Genomic DNA, 26,819 nt, shown 5'->3' with positions numbered 1-26,819 from the left:
CGGGTGTGCTACAACAACTTAAGTACTTTAACGGGCAGCACTGTAAGTGGCGGAACAAATTCTGTAAATTATTTTGTTGGAATACCCCCTCCCCTTTTCTCAGATTTTCTCTTTGTGGTACTGATATTATATATTGCATTGCATTTATGATGTGTATTCCTTTCCTTAAAGAACAAGGGGCAGTGTTACTTCTTAAATGTTGTTTACTAATCTGTACCTTGAAGCTTTTTAGAGCAATAGCAAGTATGTAATAGATTATTTCTCATCATTGCAGTAAAACTCCAATTTAAAATATTAACCTCCCCCCCAAAAAAACAAATGCTGGAAACCCCACAACCCAACTTTTTAAAGTAAAGCTTCTTTCTGTCGATGATCGATTCCAACTCCCTGCTCCTCACAGGACTTCTTACAACTAAACCATGCAACTAAGAGCATTGTCCAGATGCTCCTTGAGCTCTGTCACGCTTGGTGCTGTGACCACTTCCCTGGGGAGCCTGTTCTAGTGACCAGCCACCCATTCAGTAAGGAACCTTTTCCCATCTGAGCTTCCCCGATGAAGCTTCATTCCATTTCCTCATGTCCTATCACTGGTCACCAGAGAGAGGAGATCAGCACCTGCCCTTCCACTGCCCCCCTCAAGGAAGGTGTAGACTGTGATGAGGGCACCTCCCAGCCTTCTCTTCTCCAAGCTGAACAAGCCAAGTCATCTCAGCTTCTCCTCATAAGTCTTGCCCTCAACACCCTTCACCATCTTGGTTGTCCTTCTCTGAACAGCCTCTTAGTAGTTTGATGTTCTTATATTGAGCCACCCACAACTATGGACTGGAGGTGGGGCCGCCCCAGTGCAGAGCAGAGCGGGACAGTCACCTTCCTTGACCAGCTGACGATGCTGTGCCTGATGCCCCCCCAGGATATGGTTGGCCCTCCTAGCTGCCAGGGCACCCTGCTGACTCACACTTAACTTGCCATTGACCAGGAACCCCAGGTCTCTTTCCATGGGGAATGTTGGGAATAACAGTGTTATCTCTGTTCCCCTCCCTGGGCGCAGTCCCACAACTGTGACCATGCTACCATAAGAGCAGGGCTCAGCCTGCAGCTGGCGTCGGGGTGGCAGTGTGATCCTACTGGAAGTTTGACTGGGCAACTGCCTCAATCACGGGGGGTGCAGGTCTTAGAGAGGCCAGGGCCTTCTGTGGGTAGAAACTAGTTCTCCCTGGTTGAGCTGAAAGAGCTACAGCACCCTCCTTGTGTGCCAACTGGTGCTAGCACCCCCTAAGGGATTCTTTTAAGGCTGGGGAGGGGGTGTGTGCCTGGTGTTTCTCCTGGCCCTGCACAGGCCCCTTCAGCCATTGTGGCACAGGCTGTGGGCTCCAGGTGGGCCTTTCTGCTCCCCTGGGTTCCTTTGGTTCAGGAAACCCTCCCTGTGCACCTTGTGGACCTCCCTGGAGCACTCCGCTTCCCATCAGGAGCTGCTTGCATCGTCAGTCCCTCAGTACAGCAATAGTCATATATCACTTGTATGTCTGGGGTTTCTCTCCCCTCACTTGTAACATTTAACAGAGACTTCACAGACAAAAGTAACAGCACTGTGCACCGCGAGAAACACTTCCAGCTCCTCACTAGTTACAAATTAACAGATGCCACGCATGTAATTTTTAAATGGTATATTTAGAGGAGGATAAAATTAGAAAGCTTTAGGATTCAGAGTTGGAAGCAAATGTCACAAAAAGACTCTCTAAAGCCATTCAGCAGAAATGAACATGTGAGATTATGGCCTAAAACAAATCATAATTTTCTTCTCATCTATTTTGACCTTGTTAATATATTCCTTGTATTTATAAGGCTTTCCTTATAAAGAGAAGGGCCCTATTTATCTTTTCTTCTGTGATTTCATTCTATTTTTATTTAGGATTTTTTGGAAGCAATCTCCCAGATTACCAGAGATCAGAGATTATGATGTTCATTATGGGCAAAGTACCTGTTTTGGGGACTTCACAATCACTGGATACCAGCCACCTTGGGTTTGTATATCCTACGTTTTTTATTAGATTCTTGATAAAGTATGAAGCGAAAAACATTAAGAAAAGTTAAATGCAAATCCTTACTCCTTAGGGGCTGTATTAAATACTATGCAGAACCAAGACAAGCGCAGTGTCAGCAATATGAAATCAGCCTACAGACTTGATACTGATAGAAAATACCTGATTGGAATCAAGTTTATTTTGCACTAAAACATTTCTTCTCTCCGTATCTGTACAAATGTTTCCAAAATTATCCAGTGAATGCTGGTTAATTCCATAAGTTCTTACATGTGTGTTTTGGGAATGAGGGAAATTAAACTATGTCTACCTTTTTGCAAATAGCTGTATAATTTTCAAATTTTTTTGTTTTTAATACATTCTGTTCGAGCTGACTTCAGCTTAAAAAATAAACTGTAGAAATTCCAGTGAATTTGTTTTAAATTTTTCCTATTTATTTAGAGATAGGAAAAAGCTATAGGTGGTCAGATTTCTGTAATAAATCCATATTTAAAAAGTTGCCATACACTGAAGTAATTTTTTCCCTGTAACGTGAACAATTATGTTGAAAAGACTGTGCTTCCTCAGTATGGGGAAAGTCACTGAAGAGGCTGCAGCTGTTCTTTCCAGATGTGCATGGACACTTTGCACCACATAACTGGTCCCCTGCTAGATTAAGTAGGAAGTCATTGTCATTCTCCTGGCTTCTTGGTAACTTTTTGTACAGTATTTGTGTCCCTGTGCCATGGGATGATATTCCATGGAAGACAGAAATCTGTCTGTGCCAGGCAGTTATCACTCATTAAGAAGGTATTTGAAGAACAAATCCATGTAAAATTCTGTGCTTGGATTAACAGTTAGGGGGTGTGTTTTTTAACTACACAATTTTCTTTTTATGGGGTTCTGTGTAAACATGCGCCTGAGTGTGTTAGTATGATGTGTATGTGTCATTCTGAATAAAGCAGGCGTTCTGACTGCTGATACAGTCTTGCATTGCATGAAATTTTGGTCTCTGCTACCCAGAACATTTGAATGATACAATAGCCAGGATTACAGCCCCTGTAGGTGAAAGTTTCCACTGTTATGCAGGGGCCAACTCCTGTGAATAGTTTTACTCTTTCTTTATGCTACTGATGCACAAAGTGGTTTGTACCTTTTTTATTTTCCTGAGAGAGTCTCTTTGAATGGAGCAATTTATTCCAAGTGCACTTTTATCTCGTAAGATCTTGCAAGAGTAGTGACTACGTACCATTAGCTATTTGGCTTCTTTTAGTACCAGCAGACGGAAAATGAAAACAGATGAAGAACAGGTTAAGTAGTGTTCTGTGTACCTTCCTGTGATACCAAAACTGAGGGATCTTTCAGTTTTCCTTACTGATTTTGCAAATAATTTTTTTCCAGTCTCAGAGTTCTGAGGTCTGATTTAAATAAGAGGTGTCCTTGTTTCTTAAGAAGACTCAATTACATTTTAATTCAGAAGAAATTCTGAGTGCTGCTGCTTGTGAAAAGAAAGTCAAGCTTGTAGTGGTTGAATGTTTTAGATAAAAAGGGATTGCTAAATGAAACATGAATTTTAGATCTGCTTTACAGTATACAGTTTACTGTTTTCTTCAGTTACACGAGCTCCATTTTTTTAAGCCTTTCTGTAAATGTCTCTTCCAAAAACATTTAGTTATTGCACCTCAGTTGGAGATATTTGCCCTTTATTTATGATCATCCAGCATCCCTTCCAAGACTGCTGTATTCACTTGTAGAAATGCAGTTGTTAGAATGATGTCTAGGTAATATTTTGAAGATATGCAAAAAAACCTAATTTGCAACTTTTTTTTTCTAATTGCAGAGATTTGGGAACTAGAAGGATTCAGATCATGTTACTGAGATCTTTACTTATGGTAAGCCCTTTGTGCTTAGTATACTATGTTATAAACACATAATGTCTCACTTTATCTATATTTTTACACACGTAAGTACAGTATAACAACTCTGGATTATGAAATTAAACATACATTCCTATTACATAGATCTGGAATTCTACTGTGTAAAATTGTGAAAGCATTTTCCCAACTTAGATTACAAACAGGTCAAGAAATACTCCTCCATCTCTTAGAGCACATTAGTGAATATCAGTTATAATTGGATCTGCAGATCCAAAAGAACATCATAGAGTAGGTTGAGTTCTGCCAGCAATACTGGCAATATCAAAGTGAAATCACTTTTGTCTCTGAGCCCAGAAAAGCAGTAATTAGTAGAGTGGACAATATTTTTAAAAGCACAGAAGTGGATGCCTATCTCCAAGCTCTTAAAGCCTCAGACACAATTGTTCTTTCCTTCCTAATATTTCCCAAGTTTCTTGTAAGGTATGACTGACTGTTTTATCACAAATACATTTTTCAACTGTAAACCTTTAAAGAGTATTTCTGGAAATAGACACAGATGGTAAGAATCAGAAAGTGGGTGGTAAAGGAAACTCTTGCCAGTAGAAGCCTGGCCTGTTTTGTTGCAGAAGCTGAAAACTGTTTAGTCACTGAAGTAGGGGATACAGCATAAAGAATGATTTCACAACTAAAGCAGAATACTTTCCTGGAAAATGAGCTTCTGTCCCTGCTTTGACATGAAATTTGTGTGTGGTGTTAGGTAAGTTGTTTAAACCATTCTTTGGTTGTCCAAATCTGAAATCCTACACTGTGGTTTGCAGAAGACCTGAGCATTCACAGTTGCAATTTAAGATAGAAAAGTTGTTAGAGAGGGCCTCAGGTGGTCATTTTGCACATTGTCTCCAGTAAAGATAGACTCAGGTATGCCTAAGCTATTCCTGACAATATTCATCTCACCAGTCTTAAAGTTCCATCCAAGTCAGTAAGAATTGTTCTCATGATTTTGAGCACTGCATAGCCTAAGTATACTTTAAGGGATTCAGGTTGTGCATGTGAGAGGAATTTAACATTTTGGACACTGAATTTAAATTTGCCTTCTCTTTAGAATATGGAAGTAAAATCCCATCATGGCACAAAGGTGTGAAAGTGAATGTTCTGATGCTTAATGAATTACTCAGACATTGATAAATATTGTGAAAAAAATGTGAGCATTGTACATCATGTATTCTTTACAAAAGAATAATATTTCATAAAATAATTAGTCTGTTCCCATGCATACTCACAGGCAGACAAGTTAATAGGCAGTTGAAATCTGGCACTTAATTAAAAGTGTGCACTTACATTTGCAGACTTGCTGCCTGTAATATTAGCCATTTTCCATTTTCAAAATGATTGCTTAGATACCTTAATGTGCCCTTGTGCTCCTCTGCCAGCCACTTCTCTTTGAACACCTTCAGTTATGCTGCAGGCACAGTGCTTGCTCACGTGTTGTGGTTTAACCCCAGCAGGCACCAGGGACCACCCAGTCACTCCCTCACTCTTCCCCAGAGGGATGAGGGAGAGAATCAGAAGGTACCAGTGAGAAAAGTGGGTTGAGATGAAAACAGTTTAGTAAGTAAAAGAAGGAAACCAAGAGAAAAGAAATCAACTAATAATAAAATAAACCAAAACCCTCACCCAAAACCCAGTTGCTCCCCACAAGCCAGCTGATACCCAGCCAGTCCCTGAGGAGTGGCAGCCCTTGCAAACTTCCACCTCTTTTGTTGCTGAGATGACACATTTTAGTGTGGGATATCCCTTTGGAAGTCTGCAAGCTCTGCTCAGCAGTAACTAAATCAACCCCATGTTATCAGCACTGTTTTGGTCACAAATCCAGAACACAGCAGCATATGTGCTACTATGAAGAAAATTAACTGTCCCAGCCAAAACCAGCACAACATAGTTCACATGTAAAAGGGTATGGAATATGTATAATAAAGATACAATTATTAAGTAAGCCTGAGATAAAAATATTACTGTGTTTATTGTAATTAAATTTTGAATAATTTTTCTCCCCTCATGCTCGGTACCTTATACTTTGCAGCTTCTGAATCTGTTTTGTTTTTGAGTTTCTAGTATTCTGATAACCTCCATTTTAAATTATAAACATATCTGACTGCTGTAAATATTCAGGGGATTCATATCTGAATTGTCAGTAGAAGTTTACTATTCTTTATGTACCTACAGAGTTTCCTTTAATTAAAAGTAATTGAATGGGGCAAGTCAGAAGTTGTATTAGTTTAACAAAAGAAAAAAAAAACCACTCTGGTACCAGATTTCTAAGAAAGTGGTGTTTGCTGCTTACGTTATGTTTTGCAATAAAGTAGTATCAATAAATGTTTAAGGTGTACATACAGACTCTGACTTCTCTTTTTTAATTCACATGAGCTTACTTAGTAACATATGTGAACTGAACAGCTCATAGCCTGAAATGGAAAAATCTCTATTGTAATTATTACTATCTTCATTTTACGCCCTGCAACTTTTCATAGGCCATTTAAAAAAAAAATTCATGCCTTTATTTTTTCTTCTGGGTATCTTGGTAAAGGAAGGATCCAGAGAAACAATCCTTTTAACAAATGAGAGAGTTAATTTGAAAATGTGTGTTGGAGTCCTTCCAAATCCATAGTGAGGTCAGGAATTTTCAAAATTAATCCAATACTTCAATTTGAATCCACCTTTCAGATGCCAAAGCAAGCCCACTAAAAGTATGTGACAAATGCAGTTAATTCTTAAAGTGCAGTAACGACACACATTAATTTAACTTCCGACAACAAACAGGTGACTTCAGGATACAAAGCCACAACGATCAGTAATGCACTTCCTCCCCCATTCCTGGACCCGTTACTGTCTCCTTCACTCATGGAGGACTCTGAGCTAAGGCAGCTGGTCCTGGAAATCCTGCATAACCTCATTGATCGGCACGACAACAGAGCGAAGCTCAGAGGGATACGGTACTGCTTTTTGTTTGCTTTGGCCTGCTTGAAATTCTAGTTTAATACCTGAATGATAAGTACTGTTGATCTTTAAATACTATTCCTAACGTGAAATTTTGATGTAATGTTTTGGTAAATGTACAGTGTCTTTTATTGATGGCAGGCATTTTACAGGTAAGCCTCAGTGCTCCTACCTTAAATAACTATTTCAAATATCTACTGGTTTAGCTGTGGAAGACAGAATATGTTATTTTATGTAGCAAAAAAAAAATTGTGATTGTCATAATTCTGTTTATTGTTCTCCTTCTTCAACTGAAATTTGAATACCATTGTTAAGACTGGATATAATTAAAAGGGAAATTGCATCAAGATTTGTTTGAATAGTTCCTATATTTCACATCCTCTTCCTTTCCAACTTTTTTTTTGCTAAAATGATATTTTTCTTACGTTTGTAGAATAATACCAGATGTTTCCGATCTAAAGATAAAAAGAGACAAGATTTCAAGGCAGGATGTGAGCTTCATGAAAAAGGTAATAGAGTGAAACATCACTTTTTTTATCTAGAAATAAAGTAACTGAACCAGTTACTTTGATTGTCTTCTACAGTTGTATTTTTGCAAGAAGTTGCAAAGATCAGTACCAAATGATTTTAATCAAATTACAGTGATTTCAATGTTGAGGTGCTCTAGATACTTTAACGATGGTTCCATGAAATAAAATTGCCATGTATGTCTTAGGTGAAGACCCTTGTATGCGTGAAATTAGACAGAGAATTAAAAGAATAAAAAAGGATAAAATACATGTGTACACATGCATACACAAACAAGTATGATTAACCAATATTACCACTAGTTTCTAACAACAGCTTCTTTATAAACACAGTACTGTTCTATTTTATGCAGAGAATTGCATGAATACTGCACTGTGGTCAGATGTTGGCATTCATTTCCTGTTGAAATATTAAAAAAAATAATTTTCCATTTATGAAAAGGAGGAATCTAAGTTGGTCCTGCTTGGAGTAGAGAGTTGGACTAGAAGACCTTTAAATACCCTTTCTAATCTAAATTATTCTATTATTTTAATATCATTTTCCCTTTTATGTCTTTTATAGCATGGTCAGCAGTTGTACAGACACATCTACTTAGGCTGCAAAGAAGAAGACAATGTCCAAAAAAACTTTGAACTCCTGTTTACATCTCTAGCTCTAACCACAATTGAACTGGCCAATGAAGAAGTGGTTATTGACCTCATTCGATTAGCTATTGCCTTGCAGGTATGAGGCTGAGCTGGTGGTGTGTTTGTTGACTGACAATTTATATTTGTAATTGGATATGTGAGTAACTTGTTTTGTTTGTATATTGATCTTCAAATTGGAAATCTCATCATTTGGTCCAAACATGTTTGAGCCACTAAGGAAGTACACTTTGTACATGCCACTTATTATAGGGAAAGCTTCAGCTAATCAGTTTTGTAACAAATTTCTACAGCGTGTGCTGTTCAGGAAAAGTAGCAGATGTGGAAATTTGTTGAAATGTTTCCTAGAATCACTGATATTTGTTAGCAGATTGAAAAGGTGTTCTTACAACATGTCATTGTGCATCAGTGTTCTGTATAAAAGGTATGAACTGTCCTTGCCTTGGATGAAAGCTTTTGTATAATTGATTGGTTGGGAATATTTGTCAAACCAAGCTATTTAATCTCACCTTAGAGTAAAATTCTGTTAGTGTGTTGATAGGCTTTATTCCTTAACATTTTGTTAAAAAAAATCATACATTATCTCATACTTGCATACAGTCTTCAGGGAAACTGTCAAACTTACTAAGTTTGTCTGTGTTGAAATCAAAGCATTAAAAAAAATAAAGGAGTGCTAACATGTGCCCTGGAAATTTGATGAAATCAGGCCCTGTATTCCCAGTTCTCTCTGCCATTAATCTTATTCCCAAATGTGCATCTGTATTATGAAACCTCTGAAATGCAGTGTGCATGCTTAATTATAAAATTTGTCACTGAACCAAGTCCTTACTTAATGAAAATGACATTAGGAGTTTTACTAGAGCAAAAATAATGCAGTCTGAATAAACATAGAAATGCTAATAAGGATGAAATAATTCCCTTTATGGTGCTGTATCTGTGACTCACACAGGTGATCTTTGTGATTAAACTGCTATTTCTAATTTTCCTGAAAAAATGTTTTGATCAGGAGGTGATAAGTACAAGAGATTACCAGTTATAAACCAGTACTTCCTTTCTGAGAAACAGAATTTTGAGTTGAGTAAATTTATTTCTCTTCATAATGATTGAATTTTTAAGCTTTTTAACTTCAGATCAATATATTTGTAATTCAGGAGTGAGCTAAAAGACTAGAATTTTAAGATGAGAGGTATCAAATACTAAGTAGTAGCAGATCGTCATCATATGTCTGGTAGTGTTACTAATAATAAATTTGACTTCCATATATTCAGGACAGCCTGTTAACTTTGGAAAGCATAATGCTATCCCTTGTATTTCAGGACATTGCCATCATCAACGAGGATAATCTGCCAATGTTTAATCGTTGTGGGGTCATGGCGTTGGTTGCAGCCTATCTAAACTTTCTGAGTCAGATGATTGCAGTTCCTGCCTTTTGTCAGCATGTCAGCAAGGTAACACATAATTAAATAAGTCATTTATGACACTACACATTCTACTGTAAAATGGGTAAATAACTTGTATCAAGTAATGGCTTATGGTCTTGTTCTCCCATATTTGTGTCCACTGACATTGCTCTTGGTCTTCAGTCTCTGATGGCATTACTTGCTGACTCTTCAAATTATAAACAGAATAAACTTCTCTCAAAGTATAGCATTTTTACTTTGTTTATAGTACCTTATATAATGGGCTAAATCCTCATCTGGTATAAGACTTTACAACCTCACTGGCTTGGGTGAAAAAGTACTGACAGGTACAAGACCATGAGAACCAGATTTTTAGTCCAAAGGGTGAGTGCCAGAGTCTCTTTCTCTGGTTAAAAGAAATTCTAAAGGCCTCATTTGTGCTGAGGTAGATGTGTTAGTGAGAGTTAGTTATTGGAGAAAACAGCTATGGAACTACTCCATTTGTACTGTTTGTCTTGTGTTTTTTTCAGGTCATTGAAACCAGAAGTGTGGAAGCATCTTATTTTCTCCCAGAAACAATTTTCAAAGACAAATGCAAGTAAGGAGATACAAAATGTCAATTAGTGGACAGTGAAGTACCTCTTTTACTATTAAAATTCAGTCATCACTGAAATATGTTACATATGTGAAAAATAATTTAGGGGTTTAGTAGTGTACAGGGTAGGCAGAAGAAACCCAAATATTGAAAGCATATGCGTGTATAGGGGAAAAAAAAGGTGGGTTTCAGACTTTTTTATTGTAGTCAGAGGCACTTACACCCTCACAATATGATGCTTGGTGTGCGTGCTAACACAGCCAAATGCATTTCCACTGAATCACAGAATGGATGAGGCTGGAAGGCATCTCTGGAGGTCATCTGGTCCCTACTTAAGCAGGGCCACATCCAGATGGCTTTGGAATATCTCCAAGGATGGAGACTCCACAACCCCTCTGGATAACCTGTGCCAGTGCTTGGTCACCCTCACAGTAAAGAACTGTTTCCTGATATTCAGCCAGAACCTTCTGTGTTTCAGTTTGTGCAGTTGCCTCTGGCTCTGTCACAGAGCAGCACTGACAAGCCTTTCCACCCTCCCTCCCTTGAGGTAGTTGTACACATTGATAAGATCCACCTTCTTTTCTCCATGCTGAACTGTTCCAGCTCTCTCTCTGTCTTCATTGGAGAGATGCTCCAGTCCCTTAATCCACCTTAGTGGCCCTTTGTTGGACTCCCTAAAGTAAAGGCTCACCTTCCCTGGCGACTGCAGCACCTGACTCAACAGTCCAGTGTGGCCTTACCAGAGCTGAGTAGAGGGGTAGGATCTCCTCCCTCAACCTGCTGACGATGTTCCTCCTGTCAGCCAGGATACAGGATGCAGCCCAGGATACCTCAGTCTTTTTTGCCACAAGGGCACACTGCTGGCAAATGGCAAATATTACTGTTGCTATTAATTAATTACTATTAATATTGCTATTACTCTGCAGGGTTTTTTTTTTTAATTTAACAAAGACTATTTTCTCTCAAGATGTAGCAGAATAGATGAGGAACATATTTCGGTTAGCCAGTAAGTGTTAAGGTAATTTAAAATAATGCAGAGGTGTTGAATAAACTAAATTTGGGTGTATATTCATTCCTAAAAAACTGAGCAAGCTTCATTTCCATCAAATCATTACCTTTGGTTGCTCACAGACATTGGAGGAATATTTTCTGTAACCAACAAATACCTATGTGTAGACAATAATTTCAAATATATATTTTGACAGTCTTCCAAAATCCTTAGAGAAGCATGAAAAAGACTTATTTTTCCTGACGAACCAGATTGCAGAATCATTAGGAGGCAGTGGATACAGTGTGGACAGATTGTCAGTTCCGTATGTACCCCAGGTAACAGGTAAGTGCTGATTAGTAGCAACACCACAAAGTACCAGTTATTAAGAACGCTTTCTTAATGTGTTGTGTGCCTCTGAAATGTAATGTGACTGCTTGGCAACAAAACCTAATCAGATCATTTTGTCTTCTCAGGATGGGGTGTTTTTCTCTCATTACCTACTCTATGAAACTGTAAAAGGTTTCAACTATTTGTCCTTTTAAGATTGGTTTTTTTCCTTAAAGAAAGAAAGAGGGGCAGAAAAGCCTTGAACCCACTTTGACTCTTTTTAATGAAGTCTTTGCTTTCAAAAGACTACCTGTGTTAGTTTGAGAATATACAAGCCAGCATACTTTATTCTTTTTATGTAAACACTAAATGAAAGATATTCCATGCTTTTGCCATATGGTCTTGTGCTGAGTTATTTGCCTTAGATAAATTCTAAATGAGCAGATGCTAATTTAGTCAAGAATGGGATGTTTTTCTCCATTAGATACCTATGCAAGCTTAGTGTCAGGTAACAGTAGAAATGCCTGAGGAAGGTTTCTGGGAGTTCCAGCTACACAGGCTGCGTGAATAGTGTGTGGAGGACTAGCAAGTATGTGACATTACGTACTTTTGGCTTTTAATATATTTTCAACAGCCAATTGAGCAACTTACTCAAAAAATGGTTTGAAGAATTTTTTTTCTTAACAATGTGTGTTTTGTGGCTCTATGTAACCAGTTGCTATTGTAAACAGACTGTGGGACACCCCAGCCTGAAGCATGGACCTTTTTAAAGCAGAAAAACGTGACTTCTCTGTTCTGTAGCTCACACATAGGAAGAATCATAGTACATAGGGACAGTGAATGCCAGATCTGTCATTCTTGCAGTCTGATTCAGAGACATTGCTGCCTGCTCTTGAGTGTCTTTTTTGGATAGCTGCTATGGGAGGAATTGAGTTCTGCAAACAGCACGTGTGGATTTGTCCCAGATGCTAGCAGGCACACTAGTGATATGTTCTGACACAGCTACAATGTCTGTGCTGGTTGTCTTCTAGAAAGGATAATGTTCCTATCCTTCACAGATTTCTTCTTCTGGCATCCAGAAAAACAATTAACTTTATATTTTAGTACTGGCAGAAGAGGTAGCCAGCAAGTAAGGAAACGTTACTGACTTTGAGTAAATGAGAATGGAATGAGAAAGATAGATTGGTTTGAAATTTACGTTAAGCCTCTTCTAGAAACCAAGGTGTATTTGTGCCCAAATGACCTTGTTAGGGTTTTCTTGGATACTTTGCTGAAAATGCATTCCTACACAGGAGGACATGAAAGTTCTGACAGCGAGATTAAGTGAGTTTACCTGCAAGTATGTGATTAACTGCCTCTGCACGTGATGAGAAATTGCCATATTTAATCCTAAATCTTAGTATATGTGAGTCAGATGGGTTTGGGTTTTTTTGTAATTTTTTTGTAAAGAGCAGCAACCAAAACTCTCTCCTTGTCTGTTGCCATAGCTAATAAATACATTAATCTTTAATTCTGTGGAATATTGAGCTTCCAATGTTTTCTTTTAACTAAATCAGGAACAATTGGATATTTTGGAATTCCTAAGCTTTTAATTTTTTAATGCAATGAAATGTTTCATTTCTGCTATTAATATTATAATGCTAGAATGTAGTGTTTCAAAAGAAATCATTAATCTTAGTAAAAAAATAATCCATTTTTCTATATTCCTGTGAAATCTAGGGTTGAACCCAAAAAGCCAGTAAATATTTCATCCTGATTATTTCTGGTATTTCCAAATATCAGTGACACAATGCTTAACAATGGCTTGTAGACATAATTTTGTCATCCTGTCTTTGTTTCATGTTTTGATATTTCTTGTCAGTTTGAAAGACATTCATATCTGCAGGTTTTTTTATCTGCCTTTTTCTCTTCCTTACTTGGGGGAGGGAGAAAACTGATAATTTAAATGTACTTTTAATAATTTTTTTTGTCAGTACATATATATTTTTTTAATTCAGCTCTATTTCCATCAGGCAAAAAACCTCATAAATGCAAACACAAGTCAAAAGGTAAAAATGAGTTGTAGGTCAGCCTGCTCTCCTGCTGCCTGTGGTGTCTCTATAGGATGTGCACTGTCAAAAAATGCTTTTAGAAGGCCTTTAGATCTTTAGGCCAGAAATTGTGTTGTACTTGCTGTACTTAGTGTTTTCATATGCTTCTTTTTGTTCATCTCCTTGAAATACCTGTAGCACTGTTAGCTGCTGTGAGGTTTGCCTTTGTGTTTACTCTTGATTTGAAACTCTACAATGGTAGTAGCTTCCTGTTTTCTTTTCCTGAGCAGGTAGTAGGGCTAGAGGTATCATTTTTGTGATGGTACTAATTACCTCTTTGAGTGACATTACAAGATCTTGTAGAAAGTTGGAAGAAGCTCTCAGTTGTTCAAAGAATGAAGAGTTATTGTATTCACTGGCTGTTCAGGATAAAGGTCTGTTAGCAGAACATGTGTATGTACATATGTTCTGTCTGCATCCCAGTAGCTGTGTGCATCCCACCAGGACTGGGCTTAGACACTGTCTTCCTACCAGCTGTCTCCTGGTTCCCAATCTCCCCAGTCACTGGCACCTGAGCATGTGAGTCCTTCAAGTGCCACAGCCCCAGTCCAGCTGCTGGTACAGATCCCTCTTGCACACTGTGATGCCCATGTGCATGTCCATGGATCCCAGTCAACCCCTCGGGCTCCATGGTCTTCCTGACAGCTGACCTGGGCCTCCTGGTCTCTCCAGGGGCCTGCCCCTCAGGAACACACAGAGCGAGACACACGCGGTCACCCCTGGCTCCCAGACCACTTGGCCTATTTGCCTGCTGGTCCGGCTTGATGTTCCCTCATGATCACATGGGAATCATCATGCTGTGCACCTTTGCTTGCTCCAGACCCACCAGGCCTCTGACCTGTGGTCTGACTCCAGTTACTGTGCTCAGACCCCCATGCACATAACTGCACAAAGAATAGAGTTCCTCACCCAGGAAAAGAGGCACTTTAAAGATCATCTAGTTCCAAACCCCCCTGCCATGGGCAGGGACACCTTCCACTAGACCAGGTTGCTCAAAGCCCCATCCAACCCGGCCTTGAACACTTCCAGAGACAGGGCAGCCCCAGTTCCTTTGGGCAGCCTGTTCCAGTGCCTCACCACCGTCACAGTAAAGAATTTATTCCAAATACCCAATCTAAATCTACCCTCTTTTAGTTCAAAGCCATTCCCCCTTGTCCTATTTCCTACATGCCCTTCTGAAAAGTGATCAGCCAGTGAGGTGGATGCAGAGAGCAGCTCCTGTTGCCCCATGGTGTGGGTGCCACTTCCCAGGCCATGGAGCCAAGGCTCCTGGGACAGGCCTGTCAGGGTCTGGGGCAGTGGGTGTTGGGGTTGTCCTGGTGCCTCTGGGCTCCTTTGTGTGTATGGAAATGAGCTTTGTATCATATAACAGAAAAAATGGAAACTTTCACCATTTTTTTAGCCACTTAATATGTTTAAATAAGAGACAAATGGGTATTTTTCTCAGTCAAGTACAGTGAAGCATCCATTACAAAAATGATTTCTATCCAAAGTAGCCCCAAAAATGTATCTTGTGGTGTTTGTGTGTCAGTTACAGAGAGAGCAGCAAGATGGCAGCAGAGATGTAGTTTTGTCTTGTGTTTTCTTTTGAGGGCTGAGGTGCTTTCCTCAGACTCTGTATATACTGGGTCATGTACCAGCGAGCCATCAGGGATTAAAAATTAAGTAAATCCTTCAGAATGCCACTTCAAATGCTCAGGGTCTCTGGGAACCTGGCAAATATAGCTAGAATTCAGATGTTTTCCACTAATCTTGTTCTTTCACTGCCTCTTGATCTTAAAATGACATTTCATTTATGTGATTTCTGAAAGTTTTTCTGATTTTTAAAAGCTGAGGATGTTCAGCTCTGCTGGAATGAATTCTGTTTGTTCATGCTCAATATTTGCACAGCAAAAGCACTTTGCTAGAAGTGGCTTAAACAAAGCTTGTAGAAGAACCAGCATAAATTACCTTGTGGTGGGGGAATTTTAAATCCTTCTCTCAGTCTTAGTTTCAAGTGCCTGTAGGTGCTTCTAACTGTGTGCAGTGCAAGTCATCAAATAATAGTAGCCAGGTCCAAATGGCTTGATCTTGGCTAAAATTTAAAATGTGACATTGCAATTCATGGTTTTGTAAATGAGATACACAAAAGTCAGACCTCTCGAGTCTCTCTTTATTGAAGGATTCTCATGACATGTCTTAAAATACATTTTTACTGTTTATTAAAATCTCATGTTAATATACTAAATGTTAAAAATGAGAAAAGATTATTGCTGCACTGCCTCAGGAATGGAGTCACAGAAGGAAAATCCATCAACTGATGGATGGTTTGATCATAATCTGCTTATGCATTAATGAAATTGTTGTGCTGCTTTTAGTATCAGCACAGTTGGTCTTATTCTGACAACTTTTTAGGCCAGCTGGACCTGCTAAAATCTTTGTAGGAAGTGTGAAATGGAGAGAATTTTTTTCACCCAGTAGATTTTTAGACTTGCTGAATATGGTACTTGTAGCAACAAGAATAAGGAAGGATTGTTGTTCATTTCCATTCAGAAATCTTTCTTCTGTTAATGAGTCATCTTCCAGGAAGCCCTTTTCTGTTTCAGAATACCTTCAGATTAAGACCTTAATATTTAAATTTCACAACCAAGAAAATAAGTTCAGGCTTTTGTAAAGAACTCTGCAGCTATATATCATCATGTGCTATGTTACTTATTATGCATTTGAATAAGAGCTCATCTCATTTTTTAAAATTCTGGGCTTTCAAGGGAAAGTTGGCAAGATCTGGGGTGGGAAAGAGACAATAAAAACGTTATTTTCTTTCATATTTAGTAATTTAAAGCCGTAACTGATCATTTTTTCACAACTATTCAAATGATAAAATAGATGATCGTGGGTAAAATAGGCATATGGAAACAAATTTGCATCTCATGGGTAGAAATTTGATTGATCATGTTTCAAGTGTTATACAAAAAGTGAGAGAAGTTGTTTTTCTGCTAGATGAGGACAGACTCTCCAGGAGAAAAAGCATTGTGGACACGGTGTCTCTTCAGGTGGATATTCTGCCTGGCAACAACACAGAGGATAAGGTATGAAAATCCCAGAATATTTTAAAGCAGCATCTTGGAGGGAGTGGGGGAATGCAAGTGAAGTTTTTCCAGAAAGTCTAATATCTGATTATTCTAGCATTGTAAATACTTCAAGGGGTTGATTTTTTTAAGTTGTCTTTGCAGAAATGTGTTGTCAAAGACACTGGTGCTGGTCTTGCTGTATAAAAATGTTAAGTATTTTATCACTGTAGTTTTTTACTGATAGTGCTGCAGAATATGGGGTAGCAATACATATACACACTGAACAACTGATGTTCTATGAGTAAATATTCTGAAATGTTTTATCTGCCTTTTGAGGCAACCAGTAAATTCCTGTATCCGTTCATCATTTGAAGTATTTGAGAAACTTGTTCATCAACATGGTGCTGAGAGATGTAAAACCAGAGAGATGCAAGACTAGTGGTTGACCTACCGTCTCTGAGAGGGACAGGTGAAGATTAGTCAGGCTTTGTGCACCATGGTGTTCCCTTCCAGCAGAGTTTAGCACACGGCACTTTAAACTCACAGAAAGGATAAAGTAGCAACAGAAAGTTCATATGTAGGGTACAGGAGCTGATGCTAATTATCCCTTAGGAAGACTGCCTTATAATTAAAATTATCGCACATCTTTTGACACTTCATTTGAAGTATTTCTTAAAATAAATTTCTACTGAACCTTTTTCAAAGTTCTGCTTATTTTTATTAACCAGATTTCTGCTGGCTGCAGTGGAGATTAGCTGTTGAAATAGAGGTGTTTGTACCTCAGAGGAAGTACAGATGATTCTTACCTTTGGCATATTCAAGCACAAACTGCCTAAAGACATGAGGCAGAATATGTGGACTTAGTCAAGCTGAGTGCTATTGCAAAGGAGCAAGCTTCATTTTAGACAGAATGATCTATATTTTGCATGATTATTATTATTATTTATTTCTGCTTTGTGCTGATGGTACCTCAGATGATATTATGTGTTCGTTCACTTTTGTGCTTTAGCAAGGATACAGATAAAAGTTCAGGAGAAAGAAGAAAAAAAGTATTTGAAAAATAAGGGAGACAATCAGATCTCTAGCTTTCTGAAGAAAGTGAATGGTCCTCGTAGGATTGGGGGTGTTTGACATTAGTATTCATTTTAAGATTGTGTATTATATGTGGTTATATATGATTGAACAACTCTCTTGAAAGCAGAATTAAATGAATGAAGTTTCCACTTCAGATTTCAAGTTATTATGCTGATATTATATCAAGCATTGATATATAGACATTTTTTGAAGTGGTCGTAGTGGTTGTAGATAAATCAAAACCTTTTTATGGGTTCTCAGTTTAATATGGTCTTAATGTGGTCCAGTGTCTTGGATAATGAATTACTGTTTTACCTCTTAAAAAGAAGAATTTTATTAATCAGAAACACAGGAAGCAAAGTATTTCTCCCTTACTTAGGATGTTTGTTTACAAAGCAAAGGAAGAACCAATATTTTCCAATTTACTGACTGCACCTTCGTAGCTATATATGAAATCTGGTTCTCTTGCTTTGTAGATTAGTAAGTATAACAATCCATAACTGTCAGCAGAACTAAACTGCAGAAAAAAAAGGAGCATAAAGCTTTATGATTGAGAGGATTACCTACTTACTTAATGGAAATTTTAGAATTAATGATTAATTCACCAAATGTGAATTGTATAAAAGGTGATTATTTCAGAACCTGAATACCCTTGATCTCTAGCCATATCACAAATATTTGACACAAAGGGTATTTCACTGTTTATTAATTATTCTTTTATATATTCAGAGGTAGAGAATACAATGCTAATGTAGTAAAATGATAGAAGAGTATCATTTACAGCTCCATCTCCTGAAATAACACTTAAGTAAAAAGGAAACAGCTATTTCTGCTGGCTTTTTCCTCTACAATAGCTCAAGCCAATGAATTAAAATATTGAAAGAATTCAGAGTCTTCTGAATTGGATGAAGTAACTTTTTGCTGCCTTACAGATCTCTCGTCTTAAATCATATTAGACCATTCTAAACAATTAGCGTTTATAAGGAAAAATAAAAGTGCTGCCTATTTACATGTTTGAAGGATTGAAGTGAGGCAGTTCAAGCCAAGGAACCATGTTATATTCAGGTGAACACTGTTCTGCCATCTAAGTATTCTCCCCTAATATCATCACAGTGGTTTCACTGTAAATATATTTACCGGTATAGAAACTCTACAGAAACTCCAGGTCTGTAATGAATTGAAACACGAAGATCCATGAGCTGGAGCTCTTCAGAGAAATAGTCGTGCGTCTTTGGTAATTTTGCAGCCCCAAGCAGTTCCTAATGAAGTACATCTGCAGCAAATGGATATTCATATCACTAGATGAACAGATTTTCTCAGTGCATCAGACATAGCTTGTTATGAAGAGCCCTTTAACTCCTGTGTTTATGACATAAGCACCAAATTATTTGGAGCCCATACTGGTACAAAGTTAGACTAAAGCAATAACCATTTTGCACTCTCCACTCTACTGCCATCTCTTATTTTAGCATCACATTGCTGGTAACAAGTCTCAGGAACCAGTTGCTGTTATTCACATCAGTTGTTTAAGAACCCAATACTAAGACTTTACAGTATAGAAACACTACAGCCTATTCCTGACCCAAAGGAGTGTTCTGCCAAAATTCAAGTCCTTTTCCAAAGTATAGTTGCTATAGAGCATCTTGACTAGAATTTGCAAAGTTTTCCTTCACCTCATTTGATAAAAATTTCCCCACTATTTGCAGTGGCTTTAAAAATGTGAATTAGTGTTCTGTTGTCTGTCACAGAAACTCCAGATAAAGCTATTAGAGACTTGTAGGGCAGAAAAGCCCTGGCCGCTTTGGCCTTCTGTATTTTTCACATTCCTTATTTTTTTGAAGCTTATATGTTATATGTGATGATTAAGGGTTTTGTTTCTTTGTGTTTAGATTGATAATACTGAAGAAATCACCTTTGAAGCTTTGAAGAAAGCCATTGGTGAGATTTATTACAGTTGTGTTTATGCAGAATAGTTTTCAATTACTATGTAATTGCTAGAAAAAAAGGAATGGCCAGAATAACATAATGAAAACATTACATTTGTTTCTCTTCAGCTAGTAAATTTGTTTAAAACTTCAGTTATTTATTTCTAAATTTCTGAAATGATACAATGTTAGTGAATTCATTTTCTGAAGTTAATGGGACTGAATGAAAAGCATCTGGAAATGCCTGTCATCTGTTAAATTTGCCTTACAGGCCAAGCCATAAATAACATGAGATTTGCAAGCTATATTGGATGATTATTTATAAAGCAACTTAAATATTTTTTATTAAGATTGTATTAAGATTTTGTATTAAATATTGTATTAAGATTTTAAGGTCTTCAATGCATTCAGGAAACAGATTGTAAGGTGCACATTGTGGACTTCAAAAAAACTCAGATTTTTTAAAAGAACATTTCTGTAACAAGTGACCCAGCTACAAGAACACAGAATTACTCGAATTCCTTATTTCATATTACTATAAGTAATTACTAATTAATGCTGTCTAGTCCACTAAAATCCTGTTCAAAATATGGATTAAACATTGATGTGTTAAACAATAGACACTGATATTTTAAACAATAATTTAATCTGTCAGTCTTCCACATGTGCCTAATTCCGCGAGGTACTTAAATTCATTAGATGCTGGAAAGTTCCAGCTGCTTGTAAGTTCACTCAGTCTATGGAGGTTGAACTCACTTTTCCCAAATTCTATTAGAAAATTCTGGCCACCTGTCAGCATGATACTGGGAGGCAGGATGCTTCCTTCTTCTGAGTCTGAACCAGCTTGCACCCAAGTGCAGGCCTGAGTCCAGGCAATAAAGCAAAAGGGAGTCTAGATGTACTCATAATTAAAACACTTAGTAAGAAAGGGGCAAAACTGGGTCCTCAGACCAGCTCCCTGAAATTTTATCTGCATTTCACTAGAGGCAATGCCAGATGACACCTTACTTGAGAATGGGTGCATCACTTCAAGCACAGTGCTTTTTCTGCAGTGCACATATGAACGTTTATATCAGTTATACTTGATAGGCAAAGATTGCAGTTGTCTCTATTTTTTTTATTATTCTTTTAAGATAACAATGGACTTGAAGAACAGGAAAAGGAAAAAAGGCGTCTTGTGATTGAAAAGTTCCAAAAAGCGCCATTTGAAGAAATCGCAGCCCAGTGTGAAACCAAAGTGAGTTTCTGGAAAATGTTATACAGCACTGAAGAAATTGCTGTAGGCATTAATGGGGATGTGCTGGCTGCAGGTGATTTATGTTGTGTCACTGCTGCTGTTACTTGTAAAGAAGAAGTTCAGTTCTTTGTTTTGTTCTCCACTGTTGTCAATGTTGGGAGATTCCAGTAACTTAAAGAATACTTTTGGTTGTTCCTAGACCATTTGGAAAGGAATGGATATCTCATATATTCTTCACCCTAATGCTTTCCTTGCTATCTTTGAAATCCACATTCACAGTCCATTCCTATTTCATTCTGGGATAACTGGAGCAGTATTTACCCCACTATATATTTTGAACAACTAAATGTATTTCAGGTTTGCTAAAGTCCTGTCTGCAACAGCAGAATTTGCTATATAATTCCTGGCACTCCAGGACAGGCTCACTCAATCTCAAATGCATCTTCAAGGCTCCGAATCCTTTCAGCAGTGAGAAAATGGGACAGGAATTGCTGCCTAGATTTGCATGTGGCAATGCAGAACACACTCACTGAGTATGGCCTGGCACATTCATCGGAGCTCAGTTCAATATATAGGAGTTAATAATTCAATTTTAATTTTTCTTCTCTAGGCAAACTTGCTTCATGACAGACTTGCACAGATACTGGAACTCACCATTCGGTAAGGCTTTATGCAGGAAGAGTGTCATGAGTGAAAAATGAGTTATAAAACAATTGTGGCTACTTTCAGTTGGTTATGTCACAGTGTTCATAAACACATGTAATAGGGAGAAAATAATGGGCTTAACTGTGTGCTGTGGTTGAACCGTGGTAGGCGTTTCAGCCTCACATAACCACTGGCTTACCCCTCCTCAGTAGGATGAGAAAGAGAATTGGAAGGGTAAAAGTGGGAAAAAGCATGGGTTGAGATAAGAACAGCTTAATAGGTAAAGCAAAAGTCCCACATGCCAGCAAAGCAAAATAAGAAATTCATTCACTTCCCATGGGTGGGCAGGTGTTTAGCCATCTCCAGGAAATCAGGGCTTGTTGGGAAGACAAATGCCTGAATGTCCTTCCTATCCTACTTCTTTCCTTAAAGCTCTTATTGGTGAGCATGACACCACATGGTCTGGGATATCCCATGGGTCAGTTGGGGTCATCTGTCCCATCTGTGTCTCCTCTCAACTCCTTGCCCACTTCCAGCCCTCACACTGGCACAGCAGCGTGAGCAGCAAAAAAGGCCTTGATTCTGTGTAAGCTCTGCTCAGCAATAACACGAACATCCCTGTGTTATCAACACTGTTCCCAGCACAAATCTAAAACACAGTCCCAGACCAGCTAATGTAAAAAGAATTCTCAGTCCCAGCCAAAAACAGTACACTGAAAAAGAGTACTCTTCATCAAATCACTTTGATTTTCTTCCTATTTTGAATCTTTTTGATAGTGAAGACTCTCCAGAAACCATGTCACAGTGTCTCACAGTCTTACAGTATTTCTGTGTCTATCAGTAGTGTTGCAGAATGCTGTTGTTTTCCCATTGCTGCATCTGTTTGAGAATGTAATTAGATACAACCCAAAATAGTACATGGTGTTATTACAGAGCTGTGCACATCCATTGTTCAGAATAAATAGTATTTATTAGCAATAAAATGCATTTGGGTAGTTTTGTAACATCAGTGAAATTGATGATATAGACGAGAATACAAAAATCCCTGGGGCATGGTAATTTCATTAGAATTTCAGGAGGAGGAGAAGATACTGTTGGTTGGGGGTGGGGGGATAGTTTACTCTTGTTTCTCAGCAATTAGTGTGTAAAATTATAACAAAGCAATCCATATAATTATAAATTACATATATTGATTGTGCTTCTCACACAGTCCTCCGCCTAGCCCCTCAGGAACGATGACCATTACTGCTGGACATGCTCATTACCATTCTGTTCCAGTCTATGAGATGAAGTTTCCAGATCTTTGTGTGTATTAAGTGTCTTCTGAAGTCTGCTGGACATTATTTAGAATAGAGTACAATAGAAAGAACAAGATGAGTTTTCAAATTTTATTGTTTGCTGTATCTAAACTAAGTAATATAATGATGGACATGAGCCAAATACAGATTACTTTAGCCAAATTCATGAAATTGTCTTGAATTGTTTTCTTCTGTAATATATTGTAAATTAGGTTTTTCATAGATCATGTTGTTTCATTTTCATCTTTGAGTACATGTAAAAGTCAGATATAAAACTTGTCTTGCCATACAGGTGAATATTTCAGTTACTCTAGGAATTTGTGTTGCTGCAAATTCCTTTAATTGGAGATACTGTAACTGAAGAACCTGTTAAATCTTTTTTTTTCCCTTTTTTTTTGGTTGGTTGGGGTTTTTTCTCATCTCCACCTTAATTCTATGTCTAACTAGAATGCTTTTGCCTTGCTTCATCTCATTAAATGTAACCAGTGGAGCACTCCCGGTAGCTCCCTTTTGTTCATACTGTCATAGCTAGTCAACTTGTTTGGTTTGAAATATATGGAAAAAAAACAATACCTTACATGTGTTCAAGTACAATGAATGAATTAATGGACACTTGTTAAGTATTTTTTGGATGCATCACATAACATGCTTTTTAGGTAGATATGCCCAGTATATGTCCTGTGTTTCTTGCTAAAAGTTTAATGCTTTGCATAAGAGAGGAGAAATCTCCTCTCGAAGCAAGAAATTGTGCAATATTTTTCGTGTCTTAAGGTGTATGGTTTACAGACTGTACTTTTGAAAACATAGTAGTATTTTACTGTCTGCTTTAGTATAAATACACGAGAGATATATTTAGTATAGCAGAAAATAAACTGAGGGCATTTTAAATAAGAATTAATGAAATTATAAATATATTCTATGAGGCATTTCTCTGTAGTTTATTACAGCTTTTTAGTGATATTTTAGAAATTGAAAGAAAACTAAATGAAACCATTTAAAGATCAAGAATTTATTACATATATTTTCAAGCAAAAGCATTTTTAGAGATGCATCTCTGTGTTTGTTTTTGTTTCATTTCTCAAAACTTTAAGGTAACTTTCATAGGTTTATGTATCTGAGCATACTATTGAATGTAAATAAAGTAAAAGTGATACAGGAAATCACTGACATTTGATGATAATTGCCAAGACTGTCTTTATGACTCACTAAATTCTGCAGGCAAAAAAGAAAAACAGCATTCATTGATCCCATGCATATTAAGTTTGAAGTCCCTTAATCTCTCTGAATCTGACTGAAGCAGCACAAACATGAATGAATGCTCTCAAAAATCGGTAATAAATGTAGACATTTAATTTAGCCAGTGGTTTGCATGAACAATGATCAGGCCGTGAACAAAGTGATCTAACTTCAGTTAGCCCTGCCTTGAGCAGGAGCTTGGTTTAGATGACTTTCAGAAGTCCCAACCTAAATTAATCTTTGATTGCATAACTCTGCCATCTGAAGGGTTATCAGCCCAGCTAATTTGCTGACTGTTTGAAGCACTTGCAAACCCACTGTAAGAAGGATTTTAAGTTTTTTGAACTGTAGTTCAGCATTCTGCTGAACTACTTTTAAAAGCCTGATGTGACATAACATCAGACAAATATCAGCTACTTAAACCTATGAGATGACATGCTGAGACTTTCAGAAGGCATTCACAAAGCTCAAAAGGTAATTGAGACCTTCTTTTCAGTTTAACAGTGCAATCACAGCTGTTAGTGGATGACGAAACAGCCCCTTATCTACAGCATTCCGTTGCGATTTTTACTGCTGCAGCGTATCAGCCTGATCAGACCACAGTCTACACATAAATAGGACTCTAGCCTTTAGTTTTCTTTTTCTTTTTTTTTTTTTTTTTGTAAGGTAAGACCAATAGCTTTTTGGCCTATATAAAAAGTGTAATTTTTTAAACAGTAAATCTAACCTAGGGATACAATGTAAAACATTTCTCCACGCTGTAATTTTTTGAGAATATCACTCGGCACTTTTGTACAAAAAGAAAATAAGGAGTCTAAGTAATAAAGAATGTACTTCTGTTTGCACTTGTGCAGTATGAAGACTATGCTGTAAATACAGGATTGTTTCTGTGATTGAATTCTGTTGCATGAATGCTGCATGTGAAAATAACTAGATTCAGCATTTCATTTTCTGTTCTTTTTATGAAGTATTTTTCATTTATGCTAATGGCAGGTTTCCATGTTTCCAGTGTTCAAATGAGCTTTGTTTGGTAAATGCAGGTTTTGTGCAGGGAACAAGGAGCTTGTAACACTCTGCGTGTTCACCTGATATTTAGTTTCTTCCTTTCTGGAAATTCAGGGAGTCTGTAAGTTGGTAATTGGTTCACTTTGGCCTTTCTAGACATATGGGTGATGGGAGAGACTGTAAAATGTATTGTTTTGGTAGCTATTGTTATAGGTAGCTAATGAATGAAACCAAAAGAATTAAGAATGCTGTTTGTTGTACAGTATGAAGCTGCTATGTTTCACTTCTCTCTTTATGTTCTTCAGACAAGTTGCAGAGCTTTAAAAGCTCCTTATGCAAACTGGTCCTGTTTTATCTGCAACATTTTGTGCACTGTCATAATGGTTATGAATTGGTACCCAGCTGTTTAAGTGTATTCCAGTGCTTTGGGTTCTCTTTCCCATTATGTCATTTTGAAAAAAATATAGCTTTTGTAGTGGGTCACTTTAAGGTAAAGTAAATCTGTGGTAATTTCAAAAGATAGAAATAGCCTGTTGTCCAAAATCACAGTAGGGCTAATTTGTCTGTTGTTCTGATGGTCATATATTCTGTACTGTATGTAATGAACCAGTTTCAATAAATGTAAGAACACACTGTGCAATCTATATTTAAGCAATAAAATAAACCAAAATTTCAAATTAATCTTTTCTAAGGTGTGTCAGTTTATATTTACTGCTCACAGTTAAGATGTCAATGACATCATTTTTAGCATTTAAAATAGAGCTCATTTTACACAGCATTTTACTTGGTTTTGCAAACGTTACAGCACTGCAGCATTATTAAAATACTACATTTATTTACTATTAAACCATTGCTGTTACTAAGACCACCAGAATTTGAGAGTGCAGCGATACAAAAATAATTTTCTAATAGCAAATAAGCTTTGACAAGATAAATAACTTGTGCTTTTCAGGCCTGCCTTGCTGGTTAAAAAACCTGTTGGGTTTATAGTGTCAATTCTAGTCACTTGATACAATTGTGTGAGTTTTCTGCCCCTTGTTTTGGAGGTACAGTCATAAAATAAATCAGGCTGGAAGGAACCCAGAGTCCTCCCAAGTGACTGGTGACTCGGAGCTTACCTGCTGCTGTTCCTGCTTCTTGAGCCCTGTCCCTACACAGAGTCTGGGAGACCTTGCTGATGGGAAGGCACAGCAGAGGTTGTTCAGTCTGTGCTGGGAGGTTTTCAAAACCCAACTGCATGCAGCCTTGAGGTACCAGGTGTGGCCTCTTAATTGACCTGGTTTTAGCAGAAACTGTATCACCTCTGAGGTCCCTTTGAGTGCCTCAGCTGTGTGTGTCTGCTCTCCCAAACCACCCACCTCCTTCAGCAGGTGTCCCACATTTTGGAACAGGCTGCCGAGGGAAGCAGTGGAGTCGCCATTCCTGGAGGTGTCTCTAAACTGGAGAGACATGGATTTGACTGATGGCCCACTTCATTGGATAAGGAATTGGCTGAATGGTTGCATTCATGACTCAATATCCAGGTGGAGACCAGTGATGAGTGGCATCCTCAGGTGTTGGTATTGGGACTGACACTTCTTAACCTCTTTCTCAGTGACATGGACAGAGAGATTTGAGTGCAGCCTCAACTAGGTTTCAGCCATCTGTGCCCAAAATCTGTGAAAAATATGATAAAGTGACTGTGAGAATGAGAAGAGAAAGAAGAAAGCTATGCTCTTGATCTTTTTGACATTTTTCTGTTATTTTAGCACTGATCTCTGAGAATCAATAAATACAGCTAATCATAGCTAGATTATTTAAGACTTCTCTTTATCCTCACAATTCATGTGATAGTAATTATGGCACAACTTGGTGCTAAATTTCACCTGAACTAAGAGATACTGGA

At 37.8% G+C, this 26,819-nt stretch overlaps 1 protein-coding gene across 8 annotated transcripts in view; it reads left to right on the top strand.

Moving 5' to 3' along the window:
- The window catches only part of EFR3A (EFR3 homolog A), a 76,004-nt gene extending 50,389 nt beyond the window's left edge, over positions 1–25,615 (top strand). For 6 of the 8 annotated variants that reach the window (XM_017818328.1, XM_017818327.1, XM_017818330.1 and 3 more), the window contains 13 exons: positions 1,910–2,021; positions 3,859–3,910; positions 6,713–6,885; positions 7,323–7,398; positions 7,979–8,140; positions 9,378–9,509; positions 9,992–10,059; positions 11,262–11,389; positions 16,444–16,532; positions 19,478–19,526; positions 20,647–20,750; positions 21,361–21,410; positions 24,426–25,615. In XM_017818328.1, coding sequence (XP_017673817.1) covers positions 1,910–2,021; positions 3,859–3,910; positions 6,713–6,885; positions 7,323–7,398; positions 7,979–8,140; positions 9,378–9,509; positions 9,992–10,059; positions 11,262–11,389; positions 16,444–16,532; positions 19,478–19,526; positions 20,647–20,750; positions 21,361–21,410; positions 24,426–24,543 — 1,313 coding nt within the window. In that variant the 3' untranslated portion in view covers positions 24,544–25,615. Of the gene's footprint in view, positions 1–1,909; positions 2,022–3,858; positions 3,911–6,712; positions 6,886–7,322; positions 7,399–7,978; positions 8,141–9,377; positions 9,510–9,991; positions 10,060–11,261; positions 11,390–16,443; positions 16,533–19,477; positions 19,527–20,646; positions 20,751–21,360; positions 21,411–22,605 lie in introns of all 8 variants that reach the window. The other 2 variants (XM_017818326.1, XM_017818325.1) reach the window with 2 other exon arrangements.
- The last annotated feature ends 1,204 nt before the right edge of the window (positions 25,616–26,819 follow it).

This window comes from Lepidothrix coronata, unplaced genomic scaffold (genome assembly GCF_001604755.1).
Source record: "Lepidothrix coronata isolate B3197 unplaced genomic scaffold, Lepidothrix_coronata-1.0 Scaffold67, whole genome shotgun sequence".
In the NCBI taxonomy this organism is placed as follows: domain Eukaryota; kingdom Metazoa; phylum Chordata; class Aves; order Passeriformes; family Pipridae; genus Lepidothrix; species Lepidothrix coronata.
The sequence above is the reverse complement of the archived record's forward strand: the minus strand, read 5'-3'. Positions and strand labels throughout refer to the sequence as shown.